At 34.3% G+C, this 11,666-nt stretch overlaps 1 protein-coding gene across 1 annotated transcript; it reads right to left on the reverse strand.

The window, feature by feature from the left end:
- Positions 1-480: 480 nt before the first annotated feature.
- On the reverse strand, positions 481-6,715 carry LOC120067292 (probable linoleate 9S-lipoxygenase 5). Its single transcript, XM_039018832.1, has 9 exons — positions 6,195-6,715; positions 5,251-5,543; positions 3,015-3,255; positions 2,547-2,882; positions 2,353-2,438; positions 2,158-2,265; positions 1,762-2,066; positions 1,399-1,662; positions 481-1,324 (listed from the first exon to the last, which is right to left on the reverse strand). Exons 1-9 carry the CDS (start codon positions 6,442-6,444, stop codon positions 556-558), a joined length of 2,652 nt encoding a protein of 883 aa, XP_038874760.1. The 5' UTR covers positions 6,445-6,715; the 3' UTR covers positions 481-555.
- Between the last annotated feature and the right edge of the window lie 4,951 nt (positions 6,716-11,666).

Below are 11,666 nucleotides of genomic sequence, written 5' to 3' on the forward strand. Positions count from 1 at the left end.
ATTTATGTCGAAACTTCAACCTACAACAACCCTAATATGCATTGTTTCCAAGTTTTTCTTTGTTTATCGAGTTCTCAACGTTCAACCTCTACATTAATCCAATCCTCAACCCTCGACTTCTAGTAAAACAACAATATTTCTCTAATATAAAAGGTCTAATATTTCTCTAATATTATAAGTTTTGAAAACAATCATATTAATATAAAAGGTCCTAGTTTTGAGGGGATAAAAAAAGAAGAGTTTTGAGTGGGTAAAAAATAGGGTTTAATAACCCATAGGTTTTCTTCATGGACTTAACAAACATGATAATAAATATCCACCCAACTCAACTCAACTCATACCTATTTATCAAACATCCCCCTTATTAATTCTCATCTCTCATTTACTCGTACCAAATTGCTCTTAAGATAATTTCAAAAGTTAAAAAAACATAAAATAAACATAATTTTATTATTCAAATCCAATTGGCAACCTCACATAATCTCAAATAATAATAATAATAATAATAATAATAATAATAATAATAATAATAATAATAATAATAATAAAGTTTTCTCAAATGGAAATGCTATTTGGGATCCCTCTAACATTGAGGCCTTCTTCTTCATAGTGATTGGAGGTATTAGGGAACAGAAATGTATAAGGCATTTTCACAGGCCCAACTCGATTCCTCCATTTCTCGTCATTGTTCATCCTCATAATCTTCTCTTCAATCTCTCTCAGCCGATCCCCAAATCTCTCAAACGCCGCTACTGCTTCTTCATCCTTAGTCCAATCCGCCGTATCTCTTTGCCCTAGATAAATCTCATCCACCGAATGTCGAGATAAGCTCTCAATCAGCGATACTCCCAATATCGTTTGTAGTTGAGCCGTGATCGTCTTCAAGTAGGCTAAATCTGGGTCCGTCTCCAGCTCTTTAAACTCCGGCGTCCCTGGTTCCGGCATGAACCGCCGGCTCACTGTCGGCCGGTTCGGGAGGTACCCAGCATAAGGGTATTGCCCGAAGTTCACAGCGGCGTGGAGGGCTGATGCTATCCAAATGATGATGGTGCATGATTGGATTAAGTCTTCCCTTGTGTTCATTTTAGGCCACCATGGTTCGTCTTTCAAATCCCCATGGCCAACAGTGCGAAGCTCTGTCCACCATGATTGAATTTCTGTGTCTTCTTCAACCATTTCATCTGATTTGTAATAGAATGAAGAATAATCTCTGACCCATTTCTCAATTGCAGACCAGATTTCGAGTCCATCGACGGCATAAGGGTAATCCTCTATTAGAAGCTTGAGGCCATGGGGGCTACTCGGATCAGGAATTGCTACTCCTCTGCAAATGGGGTAAGGGAATTTTAATTTTCAGAGTCATGTTTATGAAATTTAGGAATATGGAACACAACCCACCTCTTGATTAGATCAGTTGGGAGTGCTTGATCTGTGAAAACCCAGTTCTTATAAAGAACAGCTGACATTTCTAAGGCGTATTTTCCTGGAAAGACAGTGGTTTCAAGAATTCCACCAGCATTGATGAGAACTTGTCTAGCCATGGCATTAATGTTCATTGTGTCTCTGAAGTGTGGATGAAGAAGCTTATAGATTGGATGCACAACACTTAATTGTCTGTTTGTTGCAATGATGAATGGCTCTATCACAGCATGAGTGTTCAACCTGCAAGTTCAGTAAAATTGAGTTATTAAGGGTTTAATTGAGGAAGATAATCAATCTTGTATATTGATTTGATTGTTGTAGCATTTCAGGTTATAATACCAATGGCTAATCAACTGGTGATATCCGGAATCATTCACGGCGACATAAGCTTTAGCCAACTGCCAAACAGATCCCTCGACGCCGTGTTCTGCTGGAGTGAAAATTTTGCTGACTGCTCCATGATGATAACCTTGGGGGTGGGGTAGACTTAGTTCAATTGCTAATGGCTTCAAGATGCCATTGTCCTGCAGAAGGAGGAGTGTTCTGGTAGCGTACGTCTTTGTGGATGTTGAGTTTATTCTACTGATGTATGGCATCAGTGAATCATGATGATCTAGAATGAACAACTTGTTCATTTCCAAAGCCTGATCAGCAAGTAACATAAAGATCAAGATACTAAAAGAAAAAAGTCCTCATGGTTGTAGTTTAAGGAGATGAATGAATGATGTACAGTACCTGATCAATAGTGAGCCCATTCAAGTGTTCTGCTATGTGTTCTGCTGTTATGGAACTGTTCTGGTTTCCATATGTTTTAGGATCCAACTTGCTGGCTGGAGGGAACTCCTACAAAGCAACATTTGAATTGAATTACGGGTGAAAGAAGCCTTGGAAATTTAGTAAACAAAGTTACAGATTTGAAGCATGTCATACTTCGAGTCGACGAATGATAACCGGGTTCACTCCAGCAAGCATTTCTCGTCCGAACTCTTCATCTGTCCTCCAAGCTGTTTTGCTCTCTGGAATTGCAACCCCACAAGTAATAATTTAGCATTCTAGGGGAGTTTTTCGAAAGCTTGACGTCCTAGAGTTCGATCGGAGTGAGAGGGTGGATTACATTTGCATACCTTTTATGACATCAGGCACTGGAAACTTCAGAAATTGACGGCCATCGGAACGCATCAGTTCCCTAAACAACTGCCAAGGAACTAGTTCCCTTAGGGTGCCTAATACTTCAGTTGGTAGTGTCATTCCTCCTTCATAAAGATCCAGAACATCTTGAAAGGAATCAAACTCATTAATAGTTTTATCACATAAAGATTTGATCTCTGGGAGTAATGTCTGAACAATTGACTTCACACCATAAGCTAGAAAATCTGATAATTTCAAGTTCCGAAACCGCTCGTCTCTTGGCACGTAAATATCTAAACTCAATAAAGGCAACCTGCATTCACAGGATGGATCTGTAACAACAATAACCAAGTTGATAATTAGAATGAATCGATGTCCTGACTTCTCTTTTAGAAACAAGTCTTGTTAGCAAACCATAAAGAAGATAAACTTGAAAGAATTGATCTAAAATCTATATCCTCAACCTGCTTTTGCTGGTTTGCGACTGGTACGCCCTCTTCGAGGATAAGGAAACTCCTTTGAGCCACCAAGAATGGTGCGGACATACTTTTTGCCCGAGTTTGGCATTCCAAGATCATTGTAGCAAGCGTAGTCGTAAACTCTATCCCACTCCTTAAGCTCACCATTGCCATTTCCACGAAGGTTAACAAGTTCTTCTTCTCTATACTTCCGTAATGACTCGGGTGTTTCATTTGGAAGATAACTCTTAACAAATGAACAAACAAAATAATCTCCTGTTACTATAAGATATAATTGCAAAACTTCAAAAACTCAAAATGAAGAATTTAGGTAAGTCAACGAAAAGGGAAAATTAATGGCCATCTACATCAATGTATCTTTTTCATAGTATAATGAGGGAAAGAACTGATAGGTATTTTATGCTTAAGTCTTTCTTGTTTCTTATATATATATATATATATTCCAAACACTTTTGGTATTTGAATATTTATAGTAACAATTTAACCCTAAGTTTGTAATAGTTTTGGCCATTGTACTTTCAAGCTTGTAACAATTTAGACTCAATCATGAAAAAAAATTCATCAAAAAATTCATCAAAGTTAGGTGTAAAATTTTATAGCAAATTAACTTAGTTTATAAATAAATTTGATCTCTGACCAATCTATCGATCTATTTACGTCAGAAATTTAATTAAATATTTAAAATATTTTTACGATAGATACACACTAGATTTGTTATAAATCGTAAAGTACGTGAATTAAATAGTTAATTATTAAAGTTTAAAGACTAAATTATTACAAATTTTAAAGTACAATGACTAAATCGTTTACCAACTAATATTCATAGATTATATTAAATTGTTACTTTCATAAAAGTTGATGAAGGAATAGTATTTTTTAACCCTTTTTTTCTCCTTTTGAAATGTGGATAAGGAGGATTCAAATCTTTATCCTTTAGAGGAGGTATTTGATACCTAAACCTCATTGGTTATTCTTCTGCACTAGACTTAACAAGGAAGAAAACAGCAAAAAAGATTGAAGATGATATTAAAAATATTAAACTACAAGTTAAGTAAATTTTTCAAGCTTTTATCTAAAATATTTCTCAACCCCAAAAATGCCCAATACAAGTCCTTAATTTTGTGTCTAATAAATCTATGACATTTTTAAAATTTTAAAAAATTAACTAGCTTGTTAAATATAAAATCAAATTTTATGTTTAATAGAATCCTAAACTTTCAATATTGTGTCCAGTAAATCTTCGAATTTTAAAAGTCACTTGAATAGGCCAAAAACTCATTAGACACAAAATTGAAAATTCATAGATCTATTAGATACTTTTTAATCTTCATTTTAGAAACTAACTCGACACAATTCTAATATTTTTTGGAACTAAACTTGTGATTTAGACTAGAACAAAAGATGGCCAACCCATTGTCGATTAAAGTCCCCCCCCCCCCCCCCCCCCCCCCAAAAAAAAAAAAAAAAAAAAACTTCCATTATAAGAAAGAACTAATGAACATTTAGAATATGTAAAAAGAAAAAGTTAAGCCATCTTGATCTAACTTAATAATAAAGGGATTTGATAACCTTTCTCGAAATCATACTTCACGTTTACATACACTAACAAATTACAAAATAATCTATCCATAAAAGGCTTAAAAACTCTATGGTTTAATCCCTTTACAGCCAATTCAACACCCATCTTTATCGTTTGATCAATCCATTTTCTCAACATTAAAAAAAAGGAGTTAAACTATGCCAATTCAACTGAACTTTGGATTCCATTTTTACCCTTAAAACTTTTTAAATCATTTCTAGAAGTACATATTAGTCGTAAAAAATTACTCAATTTCAACTATATAGAAGGTTAAAATTGTTGTGAACATTCTTATCAATTGAGAGATCTTCTTGACATCATCTACAAGAAAAAATAAATTGGGGTCCAGTCCATACCGTACTGGACAAAGATAGGTGTAGCTCAAGCAACACCTGAATATTTCACTCATCTATAATATCATTAACAAAATTCACTTTTTACCCAACAACGATCATATTAATTTACGTGAATAATATAATTGTAACTGACATTTCAATTTGTTTAGTTATACAAAATTTCCGTTCATCGTTAAACTCTTGGAAAGTATTTTTCAAGAATAATTTCAAAGTTCAAAATTTTGGAATATGAAAATTTAAGAGAGAAAAACAAAACAAAAAGATAAATCATAAGACAAGAATTTACCTTGTTGGAGAAAAAGACACGGTCGTAAGTATAGCGATGAGCAGGATAAACCCAAGAGTTGCAAACAAAATGAACAGAGCCATAGCCAGGAACATCATGCAATGTTACTGTCTTCAAGTAAAATTGGTTAGGATGATGGTTTCTAATGATAAAAGCTCCTGGTACTCCCATTCTCTCTTCCCATTCAAAGAGAACTGTCAACTCAATCTCGTCCGCCGTCAATGACGGCTTCACCGTCGATATCCACTGCTCCAAATTTGCCGCCTTCCCTACTATCGCCGTTTCTAATCCATCTATTATATCATCAAATCACAAATCAACTCAAAAGTTTAATTACCACCAAACTTGAACCTATAAATTTGAGATGAAAGGTTATAGTAATAAATGAGGAAATTGAACGGTGTTACGGTAACAAAAACTAGAATATTACTGGTTCTTATACAATAATTAAACTTAGAAGCGCAAGTTGTTCGGTTAGAATAAAACTTCTTAATCTTTAATGCAATGATTTCTTTTCCTTCTTATTTTTTTTAGTTAATAAGGATCGAGAGATTCAAATATCTGACTTCGATAGAAGAATTCAAATCTTTCATCTCTAGATAGAAAGTATATGGTCATGATCAATTGAGCTATACTCAAGGATAATAAACAGATGAGGTTAGGAAAAAAATCGACAAAAAGTGTATGTTTCTTTAATGCAATCATTTTGCTCTCTCTCCCTCTTTCTTTTTTCCTTTTGTCCAAGGTAGAGAAATTTAAATCTCGAACCTCTTGGTTAAACATATTGTCCGAACTATTTTTTTAGTTCAATAAGAGATCTCGATCGAAAGTATACGGTCATTGTCTTATCCAGTTGAGCACAAGTTAATAGGAGAGTAAAATCTCCCACAGTTTAACTTCAATACCATGTTAAATCATTAACTGAAAAGCTAAAACTGACGAACCTGACTGGGGAGGATTCGAGCTGATGAGTTGAATGGTGACGCCTTTTCCGAAGAATTCATGAACTCGATCGAGAATCGAAGCCTTAACATCTTTGAAGTCAAGGACACACTTTTTCATAATAACCACCGTGCCTCGAATTCTCTTCTGGTCACCGTCGCCGCCACCGCCGTAGCCGAACTTCAACAGAATGCCAGAGAAAAACGCCTCCAGCAGCTTCTGAAGCATCTCCATACCAGGACAAATTCCCATTTCTCAGAAAAATCAACAGAAACAGAGCAAAGAAGAAAGAATGAAAAAGGTTGCAAAAATGGCAGCCTATTACAGCTCTTTATCTTCTTCCACAAGAAAGAAGAAAAGGAAGAAAGGGTTAGAGAGAAAAGAAGTAAAAAAAGAAAAAAAGTAGTTTAGGAGAAAGATTTGTAGCTACTGAATTGATCTGAAGGTCTCTGCCATCGCATTTAACAGAACAGCCGAACAGGGCCATTCTGGAACCATTTTATTATTTTTATTATTCTTTCATCTCTTTCTTTTTTATTTAAGTATTTATTTAATATCATCGGTACTCTCAACGAGATAGTACTTATCTTTGTATAACTTACTCAATTACCCGATCATAATTTGACTTGTGTTAAATTCTTTTTATTTCTTTTTTAAATATTTTAATGATTTTTTATATGAGTGATGAGAGTGAAATGTATAAAGATGGGCAACCTGGGATGCACTCAAGTATTAACTTTAGTTTGTTTTGTTATAACTTTAATCTCGAGATTAATTTGATCGGAATTGGAATAATAAGTTCAAATTGCAAATTGCAAATTGCAAAAACCACCCCAAAGTATAATAATAGTCGCAATTACACGTACCCATAAACTTTTAATTATAATGAGTCAACGAACTTATACAAGTATTACAATTGGATGCTCAAACTTACATAATTGTAGAAATTGTAATACCTATAAAAGTTTGTTGGTTCAATATTTATCATTTAAGAATTTAATTTCTATAACTATGATAAGTTTGAGGGTCAAATATTAACAGTTTCATAAGAATAAGAGATCAATTGCTTGAGAGTGTAATTGTAACTGTCATAGATTTGTGTGATTTTTATAATTTACTCTAATAATAATTATGATGTAAAAAAATACAATATATTAAATATATTCCCAAGATGCTAATAGAAAATGAAAAAATAAAAAACAAACTGACCGCACGAACTAAATTCAATATTAATGGAAAGTATTTAAACTAACATTAAATAAGTTCCAGGTCAAAATGATATTTTAACATTTGTGAATTTTCTTTATTTTAGCTCTCAATTATTAGAAGTACAAGATCCCATTTAGACATTAAATTCTATATAGTCAGAAATTTTTTAATGAACTGATGAAGTGTGATTTTTTTAGAATATCTCTATTTCTATAAATAACTACAACTGTAGTATGCTTATGAAAAATGGAATGATCAGTATAACATTTACTTTCATTTAAAAAAAAAAAAAAATCAGCCGACGAATGATTTGGCTCAGTTATTTATTAATTCACTAGTTAATATTCATAATTAGCAATGACGTGATTAGTATAATTTAGCGTCGACTTAGATATGGATAAAGATAAAAGAGAATAGAAAAAATACACTTTTGGGTGAATGAATTTTGAGGTTGATGTCTATTTAGTCTCTAAAGTTTCAAAACGAACACTTTAGTCCTCGAGGTTTTAGAAATAGTTCTTAATGGTCATTGAGACTACTTTCAACTAGCGGTAAAATGATGTGGTTGTTAGATATGAGTTAGCTAACTGATTTATCAAATTTTATTAATTTAATATTATTTTTTAATGATACGGCATCCTCTTCTTCCCCTCAAACGAGCTCTTCTCAACCTCTTCCAATTACACAACAAAATTGTTGGAACTGGCTATCCTCCAATGGTCAAGATTTGTGAGCAGCAAATAATCACGAACGACGGTTGTCAGGGAAAAAAAACGAAACTTGCAAAACAGGAACTTGTTATAGGCCTCAAGGATCTCGCTCTCTTTAAAATGTTTTGTGGTTTTGCCCAATTGTACAAGCAGTTCATCAGAAGTGCCACATGTCCCCAGGATAAAACAACCATAAATTTACTAAACTGTTTCGATCGGAGTTGCATTGGGCCCGACCAAAAAGCAACACCCTTAAGGATTGAGATGCTCGAAAAACGGGAATGAAAAATGGAAAGGAAGAAGAGGTCGAGATAGAAAATCTATGAAGAATGAAAATGAGAGTGAAGGTTGATGAAAGGGCACGTGCATTTTATAAGCTTAGAAGGTCAACTGCTATGCAAAACTAACGGAGAGAGAGGTGCGTAGAGCCATAGAACGTGCGCGTAAGACGCGGACGAATAACTGGATTATGGACGCGAGCGGAAGACTGGGACCTTTTCTTTTATTTATTTTAAAATAATAAAAGAATAATTAATTAAATAATATAATAATAAATTTTTTAATAAAAAATAATCACACACATGTCGCGCTACGCCTGAACGAACAAACGACGCACGTGTGTGGGATGTCCATTGTACCCACATTTGTCTATCTCCTCACTCCCTCTAAAATATGGGCACCCCTTAGAGCCCAAACCCATAGCCTAAGGTAGGAGTATAAGAAGAAGACTCCTCTTTAAAAAATAAGCAATCTGGGATTCTTACCAAATGTCTTTCTCCTTTTTTTTTTTTTTTTTTTTTAAAAAAAAAAACTTGAATTTTCACCAACAATCCCCCATTTGAAAATTTAAAAACATAAGAAAAACATTTTTTATCGAGCAATATCAGTCTATACAATAATGTGCATAAGCATAGGTGTCTTACGACTTGAACCTTTACATAGTGTAGATGATTCAGAATATACTGAAGTAACTCTTGGTTTTGAACTCTATTTGTAACAACATCTCATATACAGTATCATTAGGGTGTAGTTCGAAAACCCGTGCTTTAAAGCCTAACACGTGTATCCCGGTTTAGTGAACGCTTTAGAGAGTATGCCAAGAACTCCATAGGAAGCGGCCCCCACTTGCACATTCACATAGGTGAGTTTATAAGAAATACCCCTGTAGCTAGGTACCCCACTTGACATCAAGTATAGATCTCATTAAAAACTAAGTTCAAACTTTCTTACGCTTTAGAATATCATGCTCATATTCTAGGGTATAGGAAGGGAACTTTTTGTTCGTTTTACCGTGATTCACTTTATCACTAGTGATCAGTTATTACCTATTGAACTTGTTTCTTAGGATCTTCAATCTACAGGTTGGGTTTTCCTCACAGTAATTCATCTTTCTATAGGCATGAGTCCAATCCTTTCTAATGTTTTGAAAACCTTATCTCTGGCCAGTCCTTTCATCAAAGGATCTGCCAAGTTTTCATCTGTTCGTATATGATGCACTCTAACTGCACCAGCAGTTAGGAACTCTCTAATGGTATTGTGCTTACGACGTATTTGTCATCTCTTTCCGTTGTAGTAATGATTTTGAACTTTTGCAATTGATTCAGTACTATCGCAATGGATCAATATGGTTGGTATCGGTTTTTCCCATAGGGGAATATCTTATAGCAGACTTCTAAGCTAGCCTCCTTCTTCATTAGTTGTTGCTACTACTATCCTTTTTTACTCCATCGTAGATTATGCTAAAATACTCTGTTTCTTGGACTTCTAAGAGATAGCTCCGTCTGCTATATTAAAGATATAGACACTTGTAGCTTTTGAATCATCTGAGAGGGAGTTCCAGCCAGCATCGTTGAATCCTTCCAGGACAACAAGAAACTTTTGATTATGTAATCCTAGGTTTTGAGTTTTCTTCAAGTACCTCATAACACTTTCTATAGCATTCCAACGTTCTATACTAGATCTGCTTGTAAACCTACAAAGTAATCCTACAACATAAGCTATATCAGGCCTAATGCAGTCAGCAGCGTAAGACTGCCTATGATGCTCGCATACTCAGATTGATTAACACAGCTACCAATGCTCTTGAACAACTTAATACTAGGGTCATAAGGAGTATATGTTGGTTTACATTCACAGTAATCATATTTCTTTAGAATCTTTTCTACATAGTGAGATTGATCCAAAGAAATTTTCTTTTTAGACCCAATCACTTTTATTCTTAAGATTATACTCGCTTCTCCTAAGTCTTTCATGTCGAAGTTTGCACTTAATGTAGATTTCACATCATTTATGATGTGCAAGTTCGACCTAAAGATTAATAAATCATCTACATACATACACGAGATAGTGCAAAGATTATTTTCAAACTTATAGTAGATGCATTTGTCACTTTCATTGACCTTGAAATCTTTAGAGAGGATAAGGTTATAAAATTTTTCATGTCATTGCTTAGGAGCTTGTTTTAGATCATATAGAGGTTTATCTAGCTTACAACCCTTATTTTATTGGCCATAGACTATAAAACCCTCAAGTTATTCCATGTAAATCTCTTCTTCAATTTCATCATTTAGGAAGGCGGTCTTTACATCCATATGATGTACTGCGAGGTTATAAAGGGTAGCAAGAGAAAATAAAACAAGGATTGAGGTAATTATAGTGACAGGGGAGAAGGTGTCAAAGAAGTCTATGTTTTCTCTTTGTCTAAAGCCTTTTGCCACTAATCTGGCTTTAAACTTGTCAACTGTTTCATCAGGTCTAGGCTTCTTCCTTAGGATCCATTTGCATCCTATTGTCTTACAACCTGGGAGTAGGTCTACTAAGTGCCAAGTTCTATTTGACTCAAGAAAGTCCATCTCATCATTTGTAGCTTCTTGCCATAAGTTGGCATCTACAGAGGACATGACGGCTTTTAAGTCTTTATGATCTTTTTCTACATTATAGGTCTGGAAGTTATCCCTAAAATTCTTGACGGTTCTAGTTTTTTTTGCTTCTTCTAGGTTATGGGTCAACTTCCTCTATAAAGGTAGGATTTCTAACTAGGGTTAAACTACTAAATCCTGAGCGCCCACTATTTCTCGATTTAAAAGGAAATCTATCCTCAAAGAAGTCAGCATTATTTGACTCAATGATCACTTGTTTACTAGGTCATAGAATCTATAGTCTTTACTATTTATGGCATAACCTATAAAAACACACTCATAGGCTCTACTAGCAAGCTTTATTCTTTTAGGGTCTGGAATTCTTACAAAGGCTAGACATTCCTAAGTTCTAAAGTATGCCAAGTTTGGTTTTTTATTCTTGAGGACTTCGTAATGTGAATTTGTGGTTTTAGATTTTGATATTCTATTTAGCACATAACAAATAGTAAGGATGATTTGACCCCACCAATAAGATGCGGCTTCTGAACTAAGTAAAATAGCAACTACTAGCTCAACTAAAGTTCTATTTTTTCTTTTGGCTTTTTCGCTTATTTCAGAGACTAAGGTGCAGTCTTTTCGTGTATTACTCCATGTGAGTTAAAGAACTCATTAAAGTCATCGAGTCGTACTCAGTTCC

The sequence above is a fragment of the Benincasa hispida genome, chromosome 12 (assembly GCF_009727055.1).
Source record: "Benincasa hispida cultivar B227 chromosome 12, ASM972705v1, whole genome shotgun sequence".
Lineage (NCBI taxonomy): Eukaryota > Viridiplantae > Streptophyta > Magnoliopsida > Cucurbitales > Cucurbitaceae > Benincasa > Benincasa hispida.